The 16146-nt window shown below is 41.2% G+C and overlaps 1 protein-coding gene across 1 annotated transcript in view; it reads left to right on the top strand.

The window, feature by feature from the left end:
- SUGP1 (SURP and G-patch domain containing 1) overlaps positions 1–15594 on the top strand; it is a 78161-nt gene extending 62567 nt beyond the window's left edge. The window contains exons 7-14 of the mRNA XM_073555134.1: positions 790–907; positions 2806–3128; positions 3216–3322; positions 4796–4973; positions 5380–5486; positions 10209–10354; positions 13324–13453; positions 15343–15594. Coding sequence (XP_073411235.1) covers positions 790–907; positions 2806–3128; positions 3216–3322; positions 4796–4973; positions 5380–5486; positions 10209–10354; positions 13324–13453; positions 15343–15369 — 1136 coding nt within the window. The 3' untranslated portion in view covers positions 15370–15594. The remainder of the gene's footprint in view (positions 1–789; positions 908–2805; positions 3129–3215; positions 3323–4795; positions 4974–5379; positions 5487–10208; positions 10355–13323; positions 13454–15342) is intronic.
- The last annotated feature ends 552 nt before the right edge of the window (positions 15595–16146 follow it).

Here is a 16146-nt window from a genome sequence, read left to right as displayed (position 1 = left end):
AACCCCATCAGGCCTTAATGTGAGACAAGACATGATTTTACAATGTAAGGGTTCGTGTTATGGTCATGTTTTTCCTTCTACCTGCTTTTTGTTCTAATTGTATATGTCCCCAGGTGTTGTAACTCGTTGAGTAAATTCTATTGGACTAACCAGCATGTGATCAGTTTTATATTTTATGTATAGACATTGTGTATCCATGAATAAGGCTTGTTAAGCCGAAACGCGTTGGTACAGTGCCACTGGAGGAACTGCCACTGTTTTTAATATTTTAATATCTTCAGTCAATCGGGGATTTTATTCTACTTACCTGCCACTTCGCTGGATACCTTTTTTTTCCTGCTCTCCATACAAAATAAATGTCACCTGATTGATGCTAAAAAATAAATGTCACCTGATTGATGCTTTGGCCAAAGCATCAATCTCTCGCAATTACCCCATACGCAAAAGTGAGAGAGCCAGAATCCTTATCTCCCCCAACATCATCTGTTAAGCAAGAGTTTGGACGCCCCCCACACATATATGACTGTCGACCGATATTGGCGGGCTCAGCCATTGTATGGCAGAATATAAGCCCCCATACACATTAGACTAACATCGGCCGAACCTGTCAATATCAGCTGACAACCCATGTTAGGGGGGCTTTTGTTTGCTAGTCAACTGAGTTAAGAATAGAGAGTGATAGAAACCATTTATTAGAGCAACCATTTAAAGAGGTTCTGCCTCAAATATTTAAGATTAAAACATTTAAGGTGTGCAGTATGATTGTTTTTGCCTTCTCTTACCTTTTAGTTCCTGAGGATGAAGAAACAAAGATGTTTGCAGAGAAGTTAGCTAGCTTTGTGGCAGATGGTGGTCCTGAGGTTGAAGCCATTGCTTTACAAAATAACAGAGAAAACCCTGCCTTCAGGTAATTTATGTGTAATATATACAGTTGTGATTAAAAGTTTACATTCCACAACAGATTTTTTTTGCTTTGTTGGCCTTTTTTGAGAGATTGAAAATTTTTTTCTCCACTCATGGTTAGTGGTTGGGTGAAGCCATTTATGGTCAAACTACTGTGTTTTCTCTTTTTAAATCGTAATGACAACCCTAAATATCCAAATGACCCTGATCAAAAGTTTACATACCCTGGTGATTTCGGCCTGATAACATGCACAGAAGTTGACACAAATGGGTTTGAATGGCTACTAAAGGTAAGATCCTCACCTGTGACCTATTGACTGTAATCTGTGTGTGTGCATAAAAGCTGAGTCCGGTAGACCAACAAAAATTTCATCCACAACTGCCAGGAAAATTGTTTGGGATGCAAAGAAAAGGGCACCAGAAATATCAGCTGAAATACTGGACTTTCAGAATACTAGCGGTGTGGCTGTTTCAAGGTGCACAATAAGGAGGCACTTGAAGAAAAATGGGCTGCATGGTCGAGTCGCCAGAAGAAAGCCATTACTGTGCAAATGCCACAAAGTATCTTACCTACAATACGCAAAACAGCAGAGACAAGGCTTAAAACTTCTGGAACAAGGTAATTTGGAGCGATGAGACCAAAATTTTTACTTTTTGGCCACAATCATAAGCGTTACATTTGGAGAGATGTCGACAAGGCCTATGATGAAAGGTACACCATTCCTATTGCAAAGCACGGAGGTGGGTGACTGATGTTTTGGGGATTTGTGAGCTACAAAGGCACAGTAATCTTGGTCAAAGTTGATGGAAAGATGAATGCAGCATGTTATTAGCAAATACTGGAGGCAAATTTGCAATCATCAGCCCGGAAGATGCGCATGGGAGGTACTTGGACGTTCCAACATGACAACGATCCAAAACACAAGGCCAAGTTGACCTGTCGTTGGCTACAGCAGAACAAAGTGAAGGTTCTGGAGTGGCTGTCTCAGTCTTCTGACCTCAATATCATTGAGCCACTCTTGGGAAATCTCAAGCGCGCAGATCATGCTAGACAGCCCTGGAATTTACAGGAACTGGAGGCTTTTTGCCAAGAAGAGTGGGCAGTCACTACAAGTGCGCTCGTTACTAGAGATTTCCCGAGCATGCTCGGGTGATGTCCGAGTATTTAGATGTGCTCGGAGATTTAGTTTCTGTTGCCGTAGCTGCATGATTTGCGGCTGCTAGCCAGCCTGAATACGTGTGGAATGCCTGTTTGTTAGGAAATCCCCACATGTATTCAGGCTTTATAGCAGCCACAAATCACGCATCTACGGTAATAGAAACTAAATCTCCGAGCACATCTAAATACTCTGAGATCACCCTAGCATGCTCAGGAAATCTCGAGTAACGAGTATACGCTCTCATCACTAGTGGGCAGCTTTACCATCTGAGAAAATAAAGAACCTCATCCACAACTACCACAAAAAGTCTTTGTCAAGCTGTCATTGATGTTAGAGGGGGCAATACATGGTATTAAGAAATGGGTTATGTAAACTTTTGATCAGGGCCAGTTGGATGTTTTGGGTTGTCATTATGATTTAAAAGAGAAAACACAGTAGTTTGACAATAAATGGCTTCACCCAACCAATAACCATGAGTGGAAAAAGTTTTGGTGTTATCATTCATATTCTCTGACAAAAGCCCAAGAAAGCAAAAATTCTGCCCTGGTATGTTAACTTTTGAACACAACTGTATAAAGCACATTTAGACAATATGTACAAATTGACGCAAATATTGAAAAATGTAAATTCACAACCCTATGGAAACTCAACTAAAGAGTTGATGAATTGGATATTGTCTGATCTAGATTTGTGTTTTGTCAGACTTAATACACAATATATTTCTTTTTTTTTTTTTTTGAAGATTTTTATATGACACAAATGGCAAAGGTTACCAGTACTATAAAATGAAGGTGGAGGAATTCAGACGAGCCAAGCAATCTTCAAGAGACAATCATACCTTATCAGATCTTAAGCGTAAGTTCACCCCAGCTTCCTCACCGATGACGTCTACTACTCACCCCCCCGCTTCCTCATATACTACTAGTCCACCAACACCGCCACAGTCCACAGAGCAAGCATCTGTAAAAAAGAAGAGAAAGAGTCGGTGGGGGCCTGAGGAAGACAAAACTGAGTTGCCTCCTGTTGCTGTGATTAGTGAACCCCCCGATACCAGTCTTCTAACAGGTGAGATGGCTTTAGAAAGCATATATGAATGCTGCCCAGGTACTGGACTCGGAGCATAATTTACAATTCCCCTTGCTTTATTTTTAGTCCAGGATTTGAAAGGCTTAGGATATGAGAATAGAAAACCAGTGGGATTGGTTGGGGTCACGGAATTATCTGATGCCCAAAAGAAACAGATAAAAGAACAGCAAGAGGTAGGAAAGTTTACTCTTCTGTATAGTGAACTGTGAAGAAGCGAATCTCCTGACAAATGATGGTTCTTCTCTTTAACTGTAAAATAGGAAAGCTATCCTTCCCATGGTGTGATTCTTTTGTAATGCAACCAGATCCAGGCAGCCACAGAAATTTGCTGTCTTCAATTGTCAAAGGCATAAAAGAGTGAAAGTCAATTTTAGACCAGCTAAATATATTGTGCAATTGTATTGTGTACTACATTGGAAATGTCAGTATACATATCTTTGTATGTGGGTAAACTACAATGCTCAATTAATATGTCCCATTACGTTTCAGTGTGGTTTTTTTTGTCTTCATATTTATGCTAAGAGACCCTTCATGTAGTCTACTACTGATGCCATACTGTGCTCCTGTAATCCTAATTCTCTTTATACAGATAATAATGAGCTGCAGCAAGTCTTTTTCTAATACTTTTATTAAAGGGCGTTTCCAGACTTGGGGCAAAAGTCTGTAGTCACTCCAGACTCATCTGGCTTCTGTCAATTCACTTCTCTTGCAGGGCTGTGGAGTCGGTAAGCCAAACCCTCTGACTCCGACTCCACAGCACTGCCTCACTTGTACATAAAGTGCAGCACAGATTCATCTCACCTAATAGCCTTAGATCAGGAACAGAACAGACATTAATAGGACATTTCATAACTACAGAGTTGGAGTCGGTCCATTTTATACGGACTTCACCAAAATGGACACCAACTTCGACTCCACAAATCTGACTACACAGCCCTGCTGTTGAGAGGAGCTGAACACCTCTAATCAGCACATGACCACAAGTATGCAATTCACATACATGCGGACACATAACCGCACACTCACACTATTACTAGGAAATTGTAACAGCGCGCAGACCATACGCTGTCACGAACTGGCAGTCTGCAATTCCAAACTTGGACAAACCCATTAATGGATGCCTTTTCTTTTCCAGTAAAACAAAAAAAGCAAAACAATTAGTGCTGCCCGCTCGGATGACGCCACTGGCCTCTGCCGGGTGTAGTGACACCTCGCTGTTGCCGACTTATTCCTATTCATAAGAGCGAACGCTATGCACAGGGATGACAGCAGGACAGCACTTTGCACAGGGGAGACACTGCACAGACAGCCCAGCCCCTGAAATGAGCGTCACTGATGACACTTGGTTTCAGGGAGGGGGCAGGGGCTGTGACAGTGACCACGGAGTCTACCCCCCCTGATGATGCTTGGTTTGAGTATCCCATAATGCACTGGTGATACTCAAACAAATCGTCAGACTAGAAATAGAAATTAAAATACAGTAGGTGTTAGACAGTGTAGTTCGGGAATGGTAGAGTATTTTTATAGCAAGTATGTTAGAAAATAGCTTAGATTATGGAACTAAATAGATATAGAGTTAGAAGCCAATTGTATTTGCCTTTGGACTACCCCTTTAATGATTGCATGACTCGTCATTTTCTGTTCAGATGCAGCAAATGTATGACCTGATAATGAAACACAAGCAGGCCATGCAGGATGTGCAGCTCTTGTGGGAGAATGCTATGAAGCAACATCAGCATGACTATGACAGTGATGAAGAAGTTGATAATGAACTAGGCACCTGGGAACACCAGTTGAGAAGAATGGAAATGGGCAAGACAAGGGGTAAAGTATATGGCCAGGTGTCATCTTGGAATTACTGTACATGTAACCGCACCAAACAGCGATACAGTGGCTCAGTGGATAGCACTGCATACTTGAAGCACTGGAGCCCTGGGTTCAAATCCCACCAAGGACAACCTCTGCAAGGAGTTTGTATTTTCTCCCTGTGTTTGCAGGGGTTTCCTCCGTGTACTCCGGTTTCCTCCCACACTCCAAAGACATACTGATAGGGAATTTAGATTGTGAGCCCCATCGGGAGCAGCGATAATAATGTGTGCAAACTGTAAAGCGCTGCGGAATATGTTGGTGTTATATAAAAATAAAGATTATTATTATATACAAAATGCTATGTAGCAACGCAAATCGATTGAAAGCACATATGTGTGATCAAAATTTTCTTTTCTGACAGAATGGGCAGAACAGCTGACCGAAATGGGTCGTGGTAAGCATTTTATTGGGGATTTCTTGCCTCCAGATGAACTAGAGAAATTTATGGAGACATTCAAGGCTCTTAAGGTAACAGTGTGAGACAACTTTGTAGGACGTTGCTACAACTTGTTGCTCAAACAGCGATTTATCAAACATGCAAAACTTTAATAGATAATTGAAAAGTCATAAAATGTGGTATTTTTAGCTATATTTGCACTCAAATTATTCATTGTGGTGAGGACTGAAGTCTGGCTCAATGACATAATGTTGTTATGGTCTCAGATATGGAGCAGCTGATTACTGTAATATACTGTTGGCATCCCTCTGAGGTTGGCATTAAACAGAACACCTGTCCCTGCTGTTTGAAGGGATCTTTCACAACTTTTTACATGCTAAACTGACTACATATTGCTCAAGTGGCTCTAGAGCTGAATAAAATGTAGTTTTTTTTTTTATTTCTCATATTTGTTGCAGAGATATTGACTTGTAAAATTTAGTTGCTCTTTTTCCCCTGTATGAAGTTGCCCAATTATATGGCACCGTCATACAGGGGAAAAAACAAGCGTACTCCTCCCAGAGAAGGCTAGAATGTGATTTTTCAGTGTAAAGTGGAAGACTCGCATGTCTAAACTTATCACACTGAGAGTTCACTGCTGACACTGTCATTACAAGCACCAGGAGAGAGGGGGAGAGCTCTGCTGTATTGTCATTAATAAGAACACACTGCATCTATCCCTCGCCTCAGGGAATAATGCCATGCTACCTAGCTTAGATAGCGAACGGTGTATATAACACTGCTCGCACATCCTGCTCATCTCTCCCTGCACTGTTGTCATTACATTATGAATGATATTAAAGAGGAGAGCTTCAACGTGTGAGGAGCTGGTCACATACACCTCTATGGATCTATGCCAGCTATAGGGGCATTATTACCCAATGCCTGGCATAGATATGAAGCATTGTATGTAATGACACACAGCACAGCTCTCCTCTCCCGGTGCTTGTATTGATAGTAAGCAGCTGTGACATCTCAGTGTGATAATTTGACATATGAGGCTTACCACATCACACTGAAAAAGCCAGTTCCGATTTTCTCTGGGGGAGTTTGTGTATTTTTTCCCCCTCTTTTAATTAGGCAACATCATATAGAGGTAAAAGAATGAATCCAGAGAAAAATCTGTCAAGGCCCCTTGGTAGAAAATGACATTTAACATTAAACTTTAAAACACAAAATCTCTGCAATGAAGATGGGGAAAAAAAACAGCATGCATGTAAAAACTGGTGCAAGGTGCTACAGACAACAGTAATCAAGGCATTTAAGAGAATGACAGAGGAAAGGTACTCTTTATTCCTGCATTGATCTTTCCCTGTAGTGTAATCATTGAGTGCCGATGAGTTGCTGTGGAAGATAGGGGACTAAAAGTGGCCCCAGGTCTTACTATGTTAGTACACCTTTGGTCAGACGTAGGATGCCTGTCTGTTTTATGATGAAGTATTGCACTTTATTTTAAGAGCACTTGAGCTCAAATATTGAACCATAAAATTGTAAAAAAAAAAAAAAGCGCAAAACCACTTTCCTCATTTACAGTTTTTTCCCTTTTTTGGCTAGTATTTATTAGCGGGTGCTCGCACATTTATTTTCACCTTAATACTGACTGCTTATGTTGGCCCATAATGACATTACCCTTCATTTTACGTTTTTATACCATTCTAATATGTCTTGTTTAATATTTGTATTCCTTTGTGTTGCTGAGAATTATACAATGCCTACAAGTAGTATTCAACCCCCTGCAGATTTAGCAGGTTTAGACATTCGGAATTAACTTGGCATTGTGACATTTGGACTGTAGATCAGCCTGGAAGTGTGAAATGCACTGCAGCAAAAAAGAATGTTATTTCTTTGTTTAATTTTTTTTTTAAATTGTGAAAAGTTTATTCAGAGGGTCATTTATTATTCAACCCCTCAAACCACCATAATTCTGTTTGGTTCCCCTAAAGTATTAAGAAGTATTTCAGGCACAAAGAACAATGAGCTTCACATGTTTGGATTAATTATCTCTTTTTCCAGCCTTTTCTGACTATTTAAGACCCTCCCCAAACTTGTGAACAGCACTCATACATGGTCAACATGGGAAAGACAAAGGAGCATTCCAAGGCCATCAGAGACAAGATCGTGGAGGGTCACAAGGCTGGCAAGGGGTACAAAACCCTTTCCAAGGAGTTGGGCCTACCTGTCTCCACTGTTCGGAGCATCATCCGGAAGTGGAAGGCTTATGGAACTACTGTTAGCCTTCCACGGCCTGGACAGCCTTTGAAAGTTTCCTCCCGTGCCGAGGCCAGGCTTGTCCGAAGAGTCAAGGCTAACCCAAGGACAACAAGGAAGGAGCTCTGGGAAGATCTCATGGCAGTGGGGACATTGGTTTCAGTCAATACCATAAGTAACGTACTCCACCGCAATGGTCTCCGTTCCAGACGAGCCCGTAATGTACCTTTACTTTCAAAGCGTCATGTCAAGGCTCGTCTACAGTTTGCTCATGATCACTTGGAGGACTCTGAGACAGACTGGTTCAAGGTTCTCTGGTCTGATGAGACCAAGATCGAGATCTTTGGTGCCAACCACACACGTGACGTTTGGAGACTGGATGGCACTGCATACGACCCCAAGAATACCATCCCTACAGTCAAGCATGGTGGTGGCAGCATCATGCTGTGGGGCTGTTTCTCAGCCAAGGGGCCTGGCCATCTGGTCCGCATCCATGGGAAGATGGATAGCACGGCCTACCTGGAGATTTTGGCCAAGAACCTCCGCTCCTCCATCAAGGATCTTAAGATGGGTCGTCATTTCATCTTCCAACAAGACAACGACCCAAAGCACACAGCCAAGAAAACCAAGGCCTGGTTCAAGAGGGAAAAAATCAAGGTGTTGCAGTGGCCTAGTCAGTCTCCTGACCTTAACCCAATTGAAAACTTGTGGAAGGAGCTCAAGATTAAAGTCCACATGAGACACCCAAAGAACCTAGATAACTTGGAGAAGATCTGCATGGAGGAGTGGGCCAAGATAACTCCAGAGACCTGTGCCGGCCTGATCAGGTCTTATAAAAGACGATTATTAGCTGTAATTGCAAACAAGGGTTATTCCACAAAATATTAAACCTAGGGGTTGAATAATAATTGACCCACACTTTTATGTTTAAAATTTATTAAAAATTTAACTGAGCAACATAACTTTTTGGTTTGTAAGATTTATGCATCTGTTAATAAATCCTGCTCTTGTGTGAAGTTTGAAGGCTCTAACTTATTTGCATCTTATCAAACCTGCTAAATCTGCAGGGGGTTGAATACTACTTGTAGGCACTGTAGTTTCTGAGAATTATAGTTTCTGAATGATACTCTATGGTGGTATAGATTTGCCTTGATTGGGATGAGGATGGCTCGTCCCTTATCACACACCACGTTGGTTCTTGGCTATTATTGCAAAATGTGAAGGATCCCATCATTGGTCAGTAGGGTTTGTCTGGTGCCACTGGTTGATGCACCTGTCAAAGTTCTGTGGCTTCTGTTACAGTGGGGAAAAAAGTATTTAGTCAGCCACCAATTGTGCAAGTTCTCTAAAAATATGAGAGACGCCTGTAATTGACATCATAGGTAGACCACAACTATGAGAGTCAAAATGAGAAAACAAATCCAGAAAATCACCTTGTCTGATTTCACAAGATTTATTTTTGAAATTATGGAAAATAAGTATTTGTTCACCTAAAAACATGCAAGATTTCTGGCTCTCTTAGACCTGTAACTTCTTTAAGAGGCTCCTCTGTCCTGAACTCATTACCTGTAGTAATGGCACCTGTTGTGAGCTCATTTTCGGGTTTGCCTCTGGCTTCTGGTGAGGGTTATGGAGCTGGCTGTGCTGACAGAGGAGTAGAGAGTTCTCTATCTGGACTCCCTCTGTTGGTGAAGGGACGTAATGAAGCTGATCTAAATGGCAGAGACCGGCCACCTGAGGAAGAGGAGTGCGATTGGACATCAGGAGTTTCTGATTGGATTTAATGCAGCCGACTCCCTAGTTTCTTGCTGGTGATTTTTCCTGACTGTGGCTCCTGGTTTCCAGTTTGGTTCCTGCCTTCCTAAAGCTAAGTTTTCTCTGCTATTGTTCATATGAGTTTTTGTCTGGTTTACTTAGTTTTTGTGTTCAGCCAGCCCTGCTGGGACTGGGCTGAATCCCCATTTTTGTCTTTGATCAGTTGATCTCTCTTGCTCTGTCTTCAGAATATACCTGAGCGCTGATATAGTGATTTGAAGTCTAGCGACTTCAGGGCCTTTTTCTATCAAACGTGTTGGACATTCTTTTTGGCAGGGTTTTTTGCGTGATTGCAGACAGCAGCTTTTCTTTCCTGTCCTTTCTAGTTAGCGAGGGCCCCATCGTTTGCTCAGCCTATCTTTCTACCTGTGTCTGTGTTTTCATCTTGTTTCACCAACAATACATGTTGGGGGCTGTCTATTGCTTTGGGGTCTGCTCTGGGGCAGTTTAGATTTTCCCTTTCTTTCTTTAGGCTTGTTTAGTTCTCCGGCTGTGACGAGGCGTCTAGGACCACCGTAGGCACGCTCCACGAGTACTGCTAGTTGTTGTGGATAGGATCAGGGGTCTGCAATCCGCTAGTTACCAACCTCTCCGGATTTCTGGGCTTAGCTTGCGTTTTGTTTTTTCCTCCTCGGTGACTCATTCATAACAGGCACCTGTTTGAACTTATCAGTATAAAAGCAAGGAAATCATGTCAGTAAAGTTTTACTTTTCTCTGGCCTCTGATATAGGAGGGACGTGAGCCTGACTACTCAGAATACAAGGAATTTAAACTGACAGTGGAGAACATTGGATACCAAATGCTTATGAAGATGGGCTGGAAAGAAGGAGAAGGGTTAGGTTCCGAGAGCCAAGGAATTAAGAACCCTGTTAACAAGTAAGTTTTTAAAGATGTTTTACAACTTAGAACTTATGCTGACATAGTAGCAAAACAAATTCTTCTAGGTTAGTTCTGTTGTGGTTGCTATATCCTGAAACGTTGTGAAAATTAGTATGTCCTCCAAAAGCGGGCCATAATGTTGGGTTTAATGTGACGCTGGGATACAGTTACTGTTCTGTGATTCTATATGGCTGCCTCTTGCACTAAAGATTGAAATTTGGGAGACTGCACAGACCACATTGCTGCTTTTGGAAAGACAATGAGCCTGCACTTTAAGTACACAAAGGAAACTGAGGCTCATGAGGACTATATTCCTTACCATATTAAATACATAGGGAACTGTGCTCTGATTTAGTGTATTAACCTAATGTTAATAAAGCGTCTCTTTATACAACGAATAATATACCTACAAAATGAATCAGGCGTCATTCAAGAGAGAAATCGATCACATGATGAGAAATGCATGCACCTGTTCATACTTGACTTGTTCTGTTTGGAGGTGCTGGTCAGTCTTTTTGGCTTATGATGAGAAAAGCGACATCAGTAGTGGGGCAGGCTTAATTCATCAAGCGCGCAGCCCAGGCTAAGGCTGTCATCTGCAGCACAAGGGGTACCTGAACTTCTGCGACAGCAGAGAGCAGGTTGAAGCCAGCACCCCATAACGTCATCACGCCAGAGCACAGTGTGTTAGAGCCGAGGTGTCTCTTACCTGCGCTGCTGGTGGCAGGTGAATATAGAGAGGAGGAATTTTTAACCCCTTCCCAACATCCACCGTGCATGTTTGATGCAGTGGGAGTTGATTCCCGCAAACGAACATACATATACAGCGCAATGATGGCACCATTCTCTTCTGTTTTCATCTGTATAACATACCTGAGGATGGTGGCTCCCTATTTAAGCCTATCTGCTCTCCACAGTGGCAACCCAAGACTTTTGGGTCAATGACCAATTAGGTGAAGTGTCAGTAAAAAACTGACAGATCTATTATCTTGCTGTACAGAAGTATTGCATGATCCGCAATTTCTCACGTGTATGACGGGTATATGGGCACGGGACTATGGGATGGAGGATGTGTGATGGGTATATGGACACTGGACTATGGGATGGAGGATATGTATGACGGGTATATGGGCACCGGAGTATGGGATGGTGGATATGTATGATGGGTATATGGGCACTCGACTATGGGATGGCGAATATGTATGATGGGTATATGGGCATGGGACTATGGGATGGAGGATGTGTGATGGGTATATGGGCACTGGACTATGGGATGGAGGATATGTATGACGGGTATATGGGCACCGGAGTATGGGATGGTGGATATGTATGATGGGTATATGGGCACTCGACTATGGGATGGCGAATATGTATGATGGGTATATGGGCATGGGACTATGGGATGGAGGATGTGTGATGGGTATATGGGCACTCGACTATGAGATGGAGGATATGTATGATGGGTATATGGGCACGGGACTATGGGATGGAGGATGTATGATGGGTATATGGGCATGGGACTATGAGATGGAGGATATGTATGATGGGTATATGGGCACAGGCCTATGGGATGGAGGATATGTATGATGGGTATATGGGCATGGGACTATGGGATGAAGGATGTGTGATGGGTATATGGGCATGGGACTATGGGATGGAGGATGTGTGATGGGTATATGTGCACAGGACTATGGGATGGAGGATATTTATAATTTGTTATAACGAACCACAGTTAGTTACTATGCCCGGGCAGCGCCGGGCTCTTCAGCTAGTAAGGAATAAATAAGTAAAAAAAGGAAAATCTAAAAAAGAAAAAAAAATCTGAAATATGAAATAATAAAAAAATCATTGAAAATGCTGTTTTATGTAAAAAAAAAAATAAAAATAAACCACTTTTGGTACCACCACTGAAGCTATAAAACTATTCTACATCCCATATGATTAAGACTGTAAAAAAAACAAAACACTATTTAAATTTAGCTTTTTCATTATAGTGGCGCAAAAAATGGAATGCAAGGTGATCGAAAAGTTGTATAGAAAAAAAAATGCTATCACTGAAAACATCATCTCGTTCCGCAAGGAATGCAGACTTTAAACTTCACATTCTTTTCTGTGTGTTACATCATGACAATTATCGCAACAAATAACCTGTACATGTATAGAAACCTACAATGAATACTTCTATAACTACACAACAGAAAAGCTTGAAGGTCCAGTGTGAACGATAAAGGTGTGTAGTCCACGTAACTCAATTTTAAGGCTATGGAACTTATTCTAAATAATAACTCATCTTGCCACTAGGGGGCAATGTAAAATAACATTTACCGCAAATGTAAAATTCCGTGGCCCATATTTATAAAAAATGGCATAGTTTGTGTCCAATCTTTCATGCACTCACTTGAACACCCTCACACCATCTTTATCAAACATTGCACTTTAATGAGCACAACTTTTAGCAATGGCTGCACACTTCCCAATATTAAGAGCCGAAGACCAATGTGTCAGATTTTTCATCATAGCGTAGAGATTTTAAAACAAATTAATTCCATGCTTTTTGGTAAGACAACTATGACTTATCTAGAATATACAATTTTTTTTTTTTTTTTACTTTGTTTAAGAGCAATTATAAATACGTGGTACTTTACTCCAAAAATGTTATCCACTTTGTTTTGTAGTTTTTAGATTTTGGCCCAGGTAATAAAAATTATGTAATGTCATATAACTATAAATTTTCTACACACATTTTTACACTAAAATTTGATCGCAAATGCTTTCAATACAAATCTCCAGGACAAGACAAGACCTGTTTTTGAATATTTATCTACTCTAAGCTGTCAGAGATCGTAAAAACAGTTTTCATTATAAAATGTATAAAAACTGTGCTGGTTAATTTGTTTTCTATTAGTGGATTCATAGGCCATCAGTTTCATTGTTGATCTGCAAACTCACTTATGCCTATATTGCAGGGGCTCTACAGCAGTTGATGGGGCAGGTTTTGGCATTGATCGTCCAGCAGAGTTAACGAAAAGTGATGATGAATTTGAAGCTTTCCGGAAAAGAATGATGCTGGCATACCGCTTCCGGCCAAATCCACTGGTGGGTGACATGACAATATTGTGCTAATAAGCTGATTTCTGTGGGACAGACTGAAAAAAATTTTTTGTTTATAGCAAACTTTGAGCAATTCCCACATCACATGATGGGATGACATGGATAAAATATATGACAAATACACTAGCCTTCACCAAGGTATCGTCTTGCCTTATATCCAGGCCATACCAAAATCTCCTGATTTAAAACTTTGAAACGGGAAAATGAAAGAGACTGAGACTATCCTGTACGTAACTTGCTGTAAAACGCATTCGACGGATCTGGTACTTATGTTGTGGTCAGGTCTCAGGTTGGAATGTTTCTGGAATGAATGGGATGGTTGAATTGGTGAACGCCATGTACCATCTTTTCATAAATCGGTTACATTACGTATATATCTTTGGGCGTGTGGAGGATCTGCCCACCACAGAGCTCCAAAAATTAGCAGGGGTGAGGATGCCCATGGCCAGAAAATGCATTGCCAAGAAATGATTACAATTCCAGTGTACACTAGGAGACTTCAGTGACTAAGTAAATTGGCTTATATCTGTATTGGCTATTAGTGATGAGCAAGTATACTCGTTGATCGGGTTTTACCGAGCATGCTCGGCTGTCCTCCCGAGTATTTTGACATGCTTGGAGATTTAGTTTCTATCGATGTAGCTGCATGATTTGCGGCTGCTGGACAGGCTGAATACATGTGGGGATTGCCTGTTTGTTAGGGAATTCCCCACATGTATTCAGGCTGTCTAGCAGCCGTAAACCATGCAGCTACATCGATAGAAACTAAATCTCCAAGCATGTCAAAATACTCGGAGATCACCTGATCATGCTCGAGAAATCTCGAGTAACAAGTATACTCGCTCATCACAATTGGCTATATCTATGCCTGTAAGCGGATTTATACAAGATGAGAAGCTCCAAAAAGCTTAACTGTTTATGGGCTAGATTAATAAATTTGGCACTGACTATACGAGAGACCGGATAGTTTTGTAATAATGAGGAGTGAGAGTCGAAAGGATGGAACCTACAGGCTGCCAATAACAGTTTGAGAGAAAAATGGTTGATCACCTATTCGTTCTGACTACACGTTGAATCGTGTTGACAGCACATTTGCCGATTACACAAGACTTGTGCGGCTGAAAATCCTGATTTTATGCTGTTTTTACTCATTCATGGATGATTAGTAGCATGTTTAAATGGCCAATTGTCAGCCTGTGTTAAAAGGCCTTTACTGTTTTTCTGCCTGAAAGTAAAATACATCAAAAGGCCGAGTCATGAAACAGTTTTCACCAGAATTCTGGTATAAAGCTGCTTGAAATTTTTGCTACACTTGGGCCGCGTGAAAAATGCCATTCTTGGTGAATTAAGGTCTTGACGTTTTTAGGCCAGTCAGGGCCAGGGAGTGGGCATGGTTGAGCACAGCCAGTATACAAAACAAGAGTGTTGATGCATCTGGGCCCAAATCTATTTCAGGACAAACCACTTTATGAATGACTCCAGTATAATTTTAGCAGGAATTGTGCTATTTGGACCTTGAAACTAATTACCTGCTTTTGTATTGTGTTGGTGTCCCATACTTTTTGGGTTTGGGAGAGTTTATAGGGACTTTGTCTTGTTTCTGTTTAAAGCAAAAAAAACATCAATGAAAATTACTTGAAAAATTTGTAAAATTTTTTGGCCCTTTTTTTCCCTTCAGATCAATGGGGGTCCCAAAACTCCTACTGATCATACAAAACTAGTGAGCAGGGCAGAGTTCAGGAGGTAGGAGCGCCGACCGCCTTTCTATTTAAGCCGCTCCTGCCTTCTGAGCTGCCCAATTTACAGCAATTTTTTTGCAGAAGTTTAGTTACTTTTTAATGCTGCTTTCTAACTTTTTCATTTTCTATTTGTAGAATAACCCAAGACGCCCCTACTACTAGAGTGTTGATCCCATCGGTTTCATACTGTGAGAATGTCGTGCAAGAGCAATTTGATTCATCAGTTATATAAAATACATTCATGTTTCAGGTGGCAATCACTTGTTTGTCGCGTTTACAAACCTTCATCACTTTGGCTTGTAACTTACATCCACTTTTACCTTAGTTTATAGTTCATGGAAGGATCTTCAGTGAAAACATAGACTTTAATAAATCTGTTTAAGCCATTATGGTCTTTTTTTTTTTTTCTTTTTTTTTAACTGTAAGGTTTTATTAAAGTTTTACAAATTTTAACAAATGGACATAAATTCGGACAATTACATTCAAAAACAAAAGAAATAAAAGAAATTACATTGGCAAGGTAATGTGGGGAACAATAGAGGAAGGAACTCTCTAGAATAATAGATTGCTCAGATGTGAAATATACAATGGGTCAATGAATACCTATTATACCGAGGGAAGCTAGGTACCAAAAATCCCCCAACATTCCCTAGCTAGAAATTTCCAACAATAACACTGTGTTAGGCTAGTTTCACACTTGCATTGTGTAGCACTGCTGATGGCAGCCTACTTCCTCCTTTCTTCCTCCGTTAAGCCCCGCCTACTGCCGCACCTCTTCCTTCAGCTCTGCATGCATTCTGTGTACCTATTTTTAACATTGGGTATGCTAGGCCATGCGGATGTATGCTGACGCATCCGCATGCATCATTTTGACGCGCCTGCCGACCGCATCAAAATGCAACATGTTGCATTCGCCATAGCGTCAAAACGAAGCATGCG

This window comes from Dendrobates tinctorius, unplaced genomic scaffold (assembly GCF_039654945.1).
Source record: "Dendrobates tinctorius isolate UK_male_01 unplaced genomic scaffold, ASM3965494v1 ptg000219l, whole genome shotgun sequence".
Lineage (NCBI taxonomy): Eukaryota > Metazoa > Chordata > Amphibia > Anura > Dendrobatidae > Dendrobates > Dendrobates tinctorius.
The sequence above is the reverse complement of the archived record's forward strand: the minus strand, read 5'-3'. Positions and strand labels throughout refer to the sequence as shown.